Below are 12079 nucleotides of genomic sequence, written 5' to 3' on the forward strand. Positions count from 1 at the left end.
AAATATATGGCTCTGATCTGCAGTAGAAGCCAAATAGAACTCAAGTTAATGGTTTTGAATAACACAATTAGAACACATGGCTCTTGTGTATTTCCTGGTCTCTTTTTCTCCTTCTCATCCTAAAGTTTAGTACAGATGCTAGGTTGGAGATAAAGGTTAAGACAAAATATTTATAATATTCCATATGTCTTTGCATGGATGAGGAAGAATTGTAAACGAAGGGATCAGGGATGCTAGTTAGCAACAGCACTGGTCCCATGAATCTGTTGATTTTTCAAACGCTTCCTCATGGAATTATTAGGTTGTCGTAACCTGGGTGTCTTCAACCTAGGACAGATGAAGGAAAGGAGGCAACTCAGGACAGTTGAGATACATCCACTGTTCTCCTGTAAGGCTGGCCCTCGCACATTGTCAATTCTAGTCCCAAAGCCACTGGCTAGTAAAGTCCAGTCCGGATAAAGTGCTAAAACACCAGTGTTGAGTTTTTATTGTTGTTCCATCGTACAGTGGAGCCACACGTCTACAGGAATGCTACTGAGAACCGAGGAAACACTAGAATGCAGAACGACACAATGACGTCACAACACTATGTGTACTAGTGTAGTGGAAGTCCAGCTGGTGGTCGAGTTGGACGGGTATATTACCCTAAGATCCTACAGTAAACACTCGTTTAAGCTTTGAAGTCGGAGCAGAAACAACAGATGATGGTAAAATGGCTCATTACTTCTGGACTGTATCATTTATACCCATTATGTTTACCTGACACCACCATTGATTGTACCACATGTATCGGTTGATTGTACTGATTGCGATATATGCAAACATGTATTGTACATTGTTTGCACCACTATTTTCATAAACAACAAGGATAACTTTCCCCCAAAATTCCCTGGTTTTCCAGAAATCCCAGTTCAAAATTCCTGTATTTCCTTTCCTCCTAATTCCCGGAATCTTCCAACCGGGATGTCTGGAAAACCTGTGAATTTTGTGAAAATGACAGAATTTCCCAACCCTATATAGAGCAGTAATATATAAACCCTGCCCATCCCCATGCTCCAGAGACAAGATAACACACTCACAAATGCACAACAGAGGCGGCAAAGAGGCAAGAAAATAAAAGGAACAAACGAAGAATATAGTTTAGGGAATAAAAAACACCCAGAAAACACATTGGGAATGTGGAAGCTGCAGTGGGCCTATTTGCATTCCAAGCGGGAGTAAACAGCGATTTTTGGACCGTGTCGCGTTAAGTACATTGGCGGCTGGCGACAACATTGCCATACCAGCTTTGTGAAATACCCCCTTCAGTCCTAGGAAACAGGGACTGTTTTAACCCTTCACCAGCTAGCTGAACACCTATGTTTCAGATAACACACATATTTCCCTTTCAACTATGTTTCAATAACCAAGTCCATTATTTCATCATAGTTCAAAGTTCAGCTACACAAGATAGCTGTATGAAATATTCCAAACAGCCCCATACAGCTATGCGGTTTTGGCACCGGCGGGACTAAAATGTTCTATTGATATCTAACACTGTTTGCTTGTGAATTAGTCAAAGTGGATCAAGTGGAGGGAACTGGACGTGTGTTGCTGCTACAGCCTGGGGCAGTACAGACAACTGGAATATAAAACAGAGCGGAAGGTTCGGTCAGTCTACAGTGACACAGAGCCATAGAAAAGTGGAGAAAAGAGGCGTAGGAGGAGTCTACAGTGACACAGAGCCATAGAAAAGTGGAGAAAAGAGGCGTAGGAGGAGTCTACAGTGACACAGAGCCATAGAAAAGTGGAGAAAAGAGGCGTAGGAGGAGTCTACAGTGACACAGAGCCATAGAAAAGTGGAGAAAAGAGGCGTAGGAGGAGTCTACAGTGACACAGAGCCATAGAAAAGTGGAGAAAAGAGGCGTAGGAGGAGTCTACAGTGACACAGAGCCATAGAAAAGTGGAGAAAAGAGGCGTAGGAGGAGTCTACAGTGACACAGAGCCATAGAAAAGTGGAGAAAAGAGGCGTAGGAGGATGGCAGCAGGAAGGGAGGAAGGGATGAGATCAGGCTTTTCTCCTTCGGGAGGAAGGGATGAGATCAGGCTTTTCTCCTTCGGGAGGAAGGGATGAGATCGGGCTTTTCTCCCTCGGGAGGAAGGGATGAGATCAGGCTTTTCTCCTTCGGGAGGAAGGGATGAGATCGGGCTTTTCTCCTTCGGGAGGAAGGGATGAGATCGGGCTTTTCTCCTTCGGCAGGAAGGGACGGAGGGAAAAATAGGTTTTGCCATGGCTGGATCCCTGGGTCCCTGATTTTCATTTTCACAGTCAAAGATAAGTCGAAGACCACGGCGGGCCACACCCTCTGGCGATGTTCTCCGTCGCATCCCGTAGGAATGTGTATCAAATCAGAAACGTTCGCCTTAGAGGTTCACCACGGGGATCCTGACGGAGAGAGAGAGAGAGATGATATGGTATGTGCCGAACTAGAAGAAGGGGAATAGAGAGAGAGGGCAGAGGGTAGAGGGCAGAGGAAAAGGTTTAAGGGACAGAAGGGTAGAACTGGAAAAGGGGAGGAGGAGAGGGAAAAGAGAACAGACTACGTTATTAGTATTATATAACACTGGAGTAGGGAGAATTTGGAGTAGGTGAAAGAAAAGTATGAAAATGAGAGTAGGGGAAAGAAAGAGAGAGAAGTAGAACTGGAGCGGGTGGGGGGGGGGGGGGGGAGGATAGAAAGGACGAGAAGGAGGAGAAACGAGGAGGAGAAACGAGGAGTCCAATTACCCTGATTGAAATGAACTTTAAATCCCCGGCTATAAAAGCATCATTTCATGGATGGTGCTCTCACTGCTTCCAGAGCTGTGTGACTCATAGGAGAGTTCTAAAACATACATACATCTCACATCCATAACACTTCAGGCCTGTGTACTCCACAGAGACTAACACTGACGCCTAATTATGCACATATACCATTATGATGCTCGTACACCATACAGGGAGAGGCACCAAGCACTCCTTGACACACCATCCACTCACTGACAAACAAGCGCGCACACACACACACACACACACACAAATCAACGTACTAACAACTTCACACAAATACACACACAAACACTCTCCCTCTCTCTCCAGCGAGCTGGTGAGGCGACTCATTACCTCTCCCTGTCGGTAAAGGAGGGAGTGCCGTGCAGCGTCTGCCGGCTGTCCTCCAGAGCCAGGGAACGAGGGAGGGCGAGAGAGAGAGGGGGGGCCACGCCACGGGAAAGCGGGGGTGGGTGCTGGGAACAGCTGTGGTCGTAACTGGCAGAGAGAGAGAGAGAGAGAGAGAGAGAGAGAGACGGAGAGCGAGGGTGAGTGAGAGGAAAAGAGGGAATGACAGAGCCATTTAGCTGCAGCGAACACATTACACCGCCTCTGAGAGAGAGTTAATGCACTCATTTGACTCGTTAAAGCACTATCAGACGAGAGGGAGAAGAGGAGAGGATGCGAGAAAGGGAGGGCGGGAAAGAAAGAGTGTGGTGGTAGAGGTGGAAATAGCGGGTAGAGAGTGGGAGAGAGAGAGAGAGAAAGAAAAAGAAAGAAAGAAAGAAAGAGGGTAAAGAGGTGAAGGAAACAGGGTGTGAGAGAGAGGGTAAAGAGAAAGGGGGAATGAAAAGAGAGAAAGAGGGAGAGATAAAACGAGAGAGCAAGAGGAAGGGGATACAGGGCTGATGTGGGGAAACATTATTCCAATTACGTGTCTGAGTTATGATGTTGTTGGCACAGTGAGAGTCAAAGGTAGAGTATACACACAGCTCTTCAGAGCACTCACACATAACAAAGCCTTTTTCACAGTCAGACTGTAGATCACAGACACGCAGTTCCAGTCAGGCAAACTATCCACATATGCACGCACGCACGCAGACACACACACACACACACACACACACACACACACACACACACACACACACACACACACACACACACACACACACACACACGATAATCACCAGGAATCCCACCAGATGGTGAAACATTCTCCAACATCGATTGCTTTTCCATTATCAATCAACAGTATTCTATTCAATTCTATACTGTCTCTCCTCTATTCAATCCCCCACTTTTACCCGTCAAACACCTATTGAATTCCCACTGTAACCCGCCCTCCAGTCCTCACCACAATTTACCCCATAGGTATATTTACAGTCATACTGGAACTGCAACATAAGCCCACACATACACAACACAGAGAGAGATGCTGCTGCTCCAATTAAGCACTCCAACAACACTTGTTTCAAGCACACACACTGTAAAGCCAGCACACACACTTTCAACCAGCCTGCATTGGAGGTTAATTAAGTTAGCTAAACACAGAAACACTTAGAGCAGGTTTCAGAGAGAGAGGGCGAGAGAGAGAGAGAGAGAGAGAGAGCGAGAGAGAGAGAGAGAGAGAGAGGGCGAGAGAGAGAGGACGAGAGAGAGAGAGAGAGAGAGAGAGAGAGAGACATAGCGGGAGAGAGAAAGAAATAAAAGAGAGAGTGAGAGGGAGCAACAGAGGGAGATGGGGCTTATCGTGTATCGGCATACAGTGGGCAGAGGGATTATTTGAGGATCTGGAGCTGGGAGTGATAGGAGACTGGGGAAGAAGATAAGAATGATATATGACGATCAAGGATCAACCAGAACCCAGCATTACTGAAAGGCGATGAAGCTAAATTAAAGTAAAGGATGAGGAATGGGGTTGAGAAAGAGAGAGAGAGAGAGAACGAGAACGAGAGAGAAAGAGAGAGAGGGGGGAGTTGAAAAGAGAGAGGGGAGGCAGGAACGAGGGAGAGAAATGAAGAGTGACAGAAGGTAAGAAAGGGGAAGCAGGGGAAAGAGCAGCAGAGGGCAAGACAGAGAAAGAGATTGAGAGACCAATGGGAGAACAGGAGTGAATTAGTGAGAGAGCAGGTGGAAAGAAGAGACCTCCCACTGTCAAATAACTGAAGCGATGAGCACGAGCCCTGCTCTACAATCCAGAGATCGGCGTTTCCATTTCATGTTTGAGTATGCACGACACACCCAGCGGATTTTATAGGTGAGCGGTACATCAAACGTCACATGACAACAGTAGAGAAAACACTCCAACTGTTTAGATGCTACCGGCATGTAGCAACAGAGCGTCGTGGATATCAACACCTCAAGTGGTTGAAATTGAGTCACCTTTAAACCTCTGAAAGCCTTTAAACATTGGGAAGGTATTTTTCACCCGCTACCTAGATCTGACTTGAACCATTCCCACGTTCAAACAAAGAACACCGTTGAAGTTCTCTGATGTACATAAAAAAATATATGTGTCAGAGAAGGGGTAGAAAGAGAAAGAAAGGAGGTGGACGGATGGGGGAAAGAGAGAGGATTCTTACCAGAGTTTGACCGTTATGATGACAGCAGTCAGGATGAGCAGAGAGGAGATGGTCACTGTGACGTAGAACTGAGGGTCCACTGGAGGACACACACACAGAGGAGTTACCTTTCACATGGTTGGAAATCAGAACAATAGAAGGAACAATCAAATCAGCACAACAGAAGAAAGCCAGGGTCATGTGCATTCGAGCATGCAACGGAGAACGCTTTGAAATGTTTTACAACCGAAAACAAAAATGAGCGTTTCTTATTGGACAAGTCCAGGTAGACCGTCCCTGTTTCAGTCATTTTTTCTTCCGTTTGGTGCCTTATGAATATAACCCAGGTCAACTGCAATGGTGTAAGAAAAAAACACAACTCTGCTTTTAGAGAGTTACCGTACTGTCAGTAAAGCAACTCAAAAGAGAATGAGCCGATGAAGTCATCCATTCCATTGCTTGGTGTGTGATGTCACCCATTTCCTTTGTGTGTGTTTCTGTGAGTTCAGAAAACTCTATTAAGCATTCTCCATCACCAAGACGCAGCCATCCATCCACACAAAGCCAGCCCAGTGGGAATTGAAGTTACTCCCTGATGCCCCCAGAGTTCTTCTGATGTCTTTGTTCCAAAACACTCTGTTCTCATGCCCACCAACACAAATCATTTCTTTCTTTAATCTTTACTGATTTCTACGGTGCACACCTTCCTCAGGCTCTCTCTCCTCCGGCTCAGTTCCTCCATCCTCCACTCCCTCTGCGTCTGGGGCCTCCAGAAGGTCCAGGGGCTCCTGGGGCAAAGTGCTGCCTGGTGCACTCTGATGATGCGGCCAGGCCTCGGCGGTTGTCGTGGGGACTTCATGGCCATTGTGGTGCAGGTCCGCTTCCTGGCTGGACAGGATGTGATGCGTCTCGTCCTCCAGGGATAGTGTGGGGCCCCAGTCCACGGACCAAATAGGGGTGGGTGTGACCTGTTCTGGGACGGACAGCTGGGCCGAGAGGGCCTCCACCTGCCCCTCGCCCTCGTCGTCACGGTTACAGGTTGAGGGTCGCGTCACCACGGCAACCAGGAGGAAGAAAAGGCAGCGGAGGGTGGTCAGTCGTTTGACAGGAGAGATGGAGCTGAGAAAGAGAGAGCGAAGGAAGGAAGGAAGGAAGGAAGGAAGGAAGGAAGGAAGGAAGGAAGGAAGGAAGGAAGGAAGGAAGGAAGGAAGGAAGGAAGGAAGGAAGGAAGGAAGGAAGGAAGGAAGGAAGGAAGGAAGGAAGGAAGGAAGGAGAGAAAAGAAGAGTGAGACGATGGCAGAAATAAAAAGAAGCAGAAAGAGGTGGGAGAGAAAAGGAGACAGAAAGAGAATTAGAGCATGAGAAACATTACAAATGCATTGTCCAACTGGACTCCTCATGCAACATGCATACAACCAGAGGGTCTGACTGTGTCTGTCTTAACATCTGCTCACTCTCTCCATCTTACCATCTCTCCATCGCTTTGTTCTGTTCACTGAGCCCCCAATCCTCCGATCATCTCTCTCTCTGGGAGGAAAGAAAAACAGAAAAGAGAAGAAGAAAGAGAGAGAGAGAGAGAGAGAGAGAGAGAGAGAGAGAGAGAGAGAGAGAGAGAGAGAGAGAGAGAGAGAGAGAGAGAGAGAGAGAGAGAGAGAGAGAGAGAGAGAGTTCACTTCTCTTTTGACACTGACTGTTATTGAAAACGTAAACAGACACTCATAGGCGGCAGAACAGGAATACACACACATCTCCGTCTCTCAGTCCTGGCTGTCCAAAATGAGCACTTAATTATGCCACATGCTAATACAGTTGGCACATCAGACTTGCACGCACACACCTGTGCACAAAACATTCCTCATAGGCACACACGTAGCCAACATCCCATCCCATATGCTGCTACTATTAGCTCGAGAAAGATTTACTTCATATCTACTACCACTGTCACTCAGTCAAACACAGACAGGAACACACGCTCTATCGCTCGCTCTCTCTCACACACACACACCCACCAGCAGACAACTCACTGTCACACCAGCACGCACACCACATTCACTCAGACAGATACCAGTTAACATGCCTACCTCTGGCTGAAGAGAGAGGGAATGAGCGAGACAGTGAGAAAGGGGGAGATATAGAGAGCGAGTAGGAAAAGGCATTGGTTGCCTTAGCGACAGAGACATGTAGAGTCAGAGAGAGAGAGAGAGAGAGGAGGAGGACGGAGGGGAGACTGTAGGAAAGAGATTTGAAATGCTTATTACGCTTTCAACTCGTTCAATTAAATGGACAGCAAAAAAAAAAACGTAAATAATGAAGATACAGAAAATGACATGAAAACTCTCATTTTGGGAGCAGAGGAAAAAAAGGTATTCTGTTCTGTTTCGAAAAAAGTGAGACAAGCCATGGGAGTGGTGCGGCAGAGAGGTGGAGGAAAATGAATATACATTCATTTACACAAGGACAGGTTGAGTGGGGTGATGAACAGAATAACTAGTGTTCATAATAAACGAGGTGACACCACAATATGAAGGAGAAATATTTGGAGGCAGGAAGGTCACAGCATGACAGCTTTATTGCACACATGAAACAACAACATTTACATAGACAATTATCTGTCTCTCGCTCGCACCCACTCCCTCTCCGTATGCTCTCTTTCCACCACTCTCTCAATCTGTCACACTTCACTCCCCCCCTCTCTCTCTCCTTCTCCTCTGTCCCCTTCACTCCCTTCCTCTCGCCTTCATTGCTCTTCATGCTGTGAGGCGCAGTGTCTTGGGCTTAGTGGTGGCGGGTGGCGTGAAACTGGCTCTCACTGGAGAACACAGCGAAGCCCCGATGTTGAGCCCGACTCTGATGCATCTTGGGATGTGTAGTCCTCTTCTTTGTCATCATCGTAATCTACAGTAACGTGGGGAGTCATAGTTAAACGTGTGTCTAACGGTGGATGAATAATGGATTTGTGATTGATATAGATATACAATGATATAGATCATTAGGAATACAGCAGGAACCTGTTGATAGTGATTATTTCCTTAGAGAAAATAAAACAGCAACAGCTAACAATGGACCAAAACTTTCCTTTTTCAGTTCATGTTATTTTAATAAGTTGACATGTTCAAGCTTTAGGGCTCGAATTCAATCCGTAGCGCTGAAGAACTTCGCTGTAGGTCATTTCCGATTGAGCCGACATATGCGTTTGCGTTTGTGTTCTACCCCTCTGTATATTTTTATCAAAGCGATCAGTCTTGAAGTTACTTAGATGTATTCTTACAGCTACTTTTTGGGATGTGATTTATATAGATTTGTCTACTGCTGGAGCTAAAGAAGACAGTTTGAACCAATGGCTTTTTGTAGTAGAAACCCTTGGAGACGTGTTGCTTTGAATTTTTCTGATCTATGTACAGTTGAAGTCGGAGGTTTACATACACCTTAGCCAAATACATTTAAACTTTTCACAATTCCTGACCTTTAATCCTAGTAAAAATTCCCTGTCTTAGGTCAGTTAGGATCACCACTTTATTTTTATTAAGAATGTGAAATGTCAGAACAAAAGTAGAGAGAATGATTTATTTCAGCTTTTATTTCTTTCATCACATTCCCAGTGGGTCAGAAGTTTACATAGACTCAATCAGTATTTAGTAGCATTGCCTTTAAATTGTTTAACTTGGGTCAAATGTTTCGGGTAGCCTTCCACAAGCTTCCCCGCAATAAGTTGGGTGAATTTTGGCCCATTCCTCCTGACAGAGCTGGTGTAACTGAGTCAGGTTTGTAGGCCTCCTTGCTCACACACACTTTTTCAGTTCTGCCCACACATTTTCTATAGGATTGAGGTCAGGGCTTTGTGATGGCCACTCCAATTCCTTGACTTTGTTGTCCTTAAGCCATTTTGCCACAACTTTGGAAGTATGCTTGGGGTCATTGTCCACTTGGAAGACCCATTTGCGACCAAGCTTTAACTTCCTAACTGATGTCTTGAGATGTTGCTTCAATATATCCACATAATTTTCTTCCCTCATGAAGCCATCTATTTTGTGAAGTGCACCAGTCCCTCCTGCGGCAAAGCACCCCCACAACATGATGCTGCCACCCCCGTGCTTCACGGTTGGGATGGTGTTCTAGGGCTTGCAAGCCTCCTTCTTTTTCCTCCAAACATAACGATGGTCATTATGGCCAAACAGCTCTAATTTTGTTTCTCCAAAAAGTATGATCTTTGTCCCCATGTGCAGTTGCAATCTGTAGTTTGGCTTTTTTTATGGTGGTTTTGGAGCAGCGGCTTCTTCCTTGCTGAGCGGCCTTTCAGGTTATGTTGATATAGGATTCATTTTACTGTGGATATAGATACTTTTGTACCTGTTTCCTCCAGCGTCTTCACAAGGTCCTTTGCTGGTGTTCTGGGATTGATTTGCACTTTTCGCACCAAAGTACGTTCATCTCTAGGAGACAGAACACGACTCCTTCCTGAGCGGAATGACGGCTGTGTGGTCCCATGGTGTTTATACTTGCTTACTATTGTTTGTACAAATTAATTTGGTACCTTCAGGCATTTGGAAATTGCTCCCAAGGATGAACCAGACTCGTGGAGGTCTACAATTTTTTTCTGAGATCTTGGCTGATTTCTTCTGATTTTCCCATGATGTCAAGCAAAGAGCCACTGAGTTTGAAGGTAGGCCTTGAAATACATCCACAGGTACACCTCCAATTGACTCAAATTATGTCAGTTAGCCTATCAGAAGCTTCTAAAGCCATGACATCATTTTCTGGAATTGTCCAAGCTGTTTAAAGGCACAGTCAATTTAGTATACACTATATAAACTTCTGACCCACTGGAATTGTGATACAGTGAATTATAAGTTAAATAATCTGTCTGTGAACAATTGTTGGAAAAATTACTTGTGTCATGCACAAAGTAGATGTCCTAACCGACTTGCCAAAACTATAGTTTGTTAACAAGAATTTTGTGGAGTGGTTGAAAAGCGAGTTTTAATGATTCCAACCTAAGTGCATGTAAACTTCCGACTTCAGCTGTATATTACTTGTGCGTATGTTTCAGCCCGATGTCACCCCACCCTCACCATCACTGTCCTCCTCGGAATCTCCCTCTGATTCCGTCAGGGAAGCGTCCAATGGATTGTCTCGCTTCGTTGTGACATCACCCCTGTGACAACATCACCATTATAAACTGGGTGGGTTGAGCCCTGAATGCTGATTGGCTGACAGACCGTGTACCACGGGTATGGCAAAACAGTTACTTTTACTGCTCTAATTACGTTGGTAACCAGTTTATAGTTTAGCCATGGTATATTGGCCATATACCACACCCCCTCGTGCCTTATTGCTCAAATAGACACCGACACTCCATATTGTTCTTGTTATACTGTTGCATATATATTATTTTTTATGAATATTCTTTCAACTGTGGCCTGGGGTGGTCTAATGATTAGCACCACCCCCTCAGCATAAATATGGAATTTAATTGATTTGATAACTAAAAGTGTCAGGCTGCTCTAGCCAGAGACAACATTACGTACATTTAAAAAAATGACAGAGGATTAAAACACGATAAAGCCTGAAGGCGTACTTCCATTGTGGTATTCGTGTGTCAGTAGCCTGCTCGCATGCGATCAAATCCCAGTTCCATCTCTGCTTCGGAAGAAACTCTCTTCTCTTCCCTGTTATTCTACACTGTCCTACGTGTTAAACAAACCAACAACCAAAAACACAACCAGAAAAAGAAGGGAGACCCCTCTCTTTTACAAAAACGACAACAAAAAAATACTATTCAACTGACCTTGGTTTAGTGTACAGTACATGAAGAAGTGAGGATAGGGACACACGAGTGATAGTGAACTTTCTGTCAGGTCCACCCATAAAGAAGCTCTATTACTGCAAATCATTAAATCATCAGATCAGTATTCATCCATCTAGATGAGTACTGACAGAAAGGTGCTTCCCGGAGCTGGGGAGATGCTCCCACACCGCAAGGGCACAACCCCCGGTGACCCAGCGGTGACCCCCACTGCCCGTGAGCCATGTCGCAAAGCAGACGATTCCCGGAGCATCTGCACAGGTCAGCGAGGCCAGGTACCTGCACTGAGGTAGAGAGAACACTGGGAGAGATGGAAGGAGAAAAGGAGGGAGAGAGAGAGAGAGAGAGAGAGAGAGAGAGAGAGGGGAAGGAGAGAAGTAGAGAAAAAAAGTTGATGAAAACCGAAACAGATTTAGAGAACGATGCATTCTACGAACAGCGTGGCTCTATAGGTTGGCAATTGTACCATAATATTCAGGGAACAACCAGTTGTGTTAATTTTACTCACAGTTCAAGGTCCTTTCCCCATCCGCCTAATCAAAGCATGAGTCAATAATGAGTAGCCCTGTCTGATGTACACAATCTGTTTCTCCAGCGAAGCTGCTGTGATTGGTTAGCCTGGACACGGTGCCTGTGGTGATTGGACAGCGGAACGGTAAACATCAGATAGTACACAGATCAAGGTCTAGCACAGTACCGTATTAAACTGGCTCTTCTATATAGTGCACACACACACACACGCACGCACGCACGCACACACACACACACACACACACACGCACACGCACACGCACACGCACACACACGCACACGCACACACACACACACTGCTTCTCACCTATCCTCAAGGATCCCGGGGTTGGCTCTGCCGTAGGCAACTGAGAGCCTGTCACCACAGGGCCTGAGGGTCAGAGGACCTCCCTG

The 12079-nt window shown here is 45.7% G+C and overlaps 1 protein-coding gene across 1 annotated transcript; it reads right to left on the reverse strand.

The window, feature by feature from the left end:
• Positions 1-464: 464 nt before the first annotated feature.
• Positions 465-11450, reverse strand: LOC110518094 (PILR alpha-associated neural protein). Its single transcript, XM_021595838.2, has 6 exons — positions 11138-11450; positions 6821-6879; positions 6056-6471; positions 5374-5452; positions 3143-3286; positions 465-2425 (listed from the first exon to the last, which is right to left on the reverse strand). The coding sequence occupies exons 2-6, from the start codon at positions 6829-6831 to the stop codon at positions 2404-2406; spliced, it is 672 nt and encodes a 223-aa protein (XP_021451513.1). The 5' UTR covers positions 6832-6879; positions 11138-11450; the 3' UTR covers positions 465-2403.
• Positions 11451-12079: the final 629 nt, after the last annotated feature.

The sequence above is a fragment of the Oncorhynchus mykiss genome, chromosome 3 (genome assembly GCF_013265735.2).
Source record: "Oncorhynchus mykiss isolate Arlee chromosome 3, USDA_OmykA_1.1, whole genome shotgun sequence".
In the NCBI taxonomy this organism is placed as follows: Eukaryota; Metazoa; Chordata; class Actinopteri; order Salmoniformes; family Salmonidae; genus Oncorhynchus; species Oncorhynchus mykiss.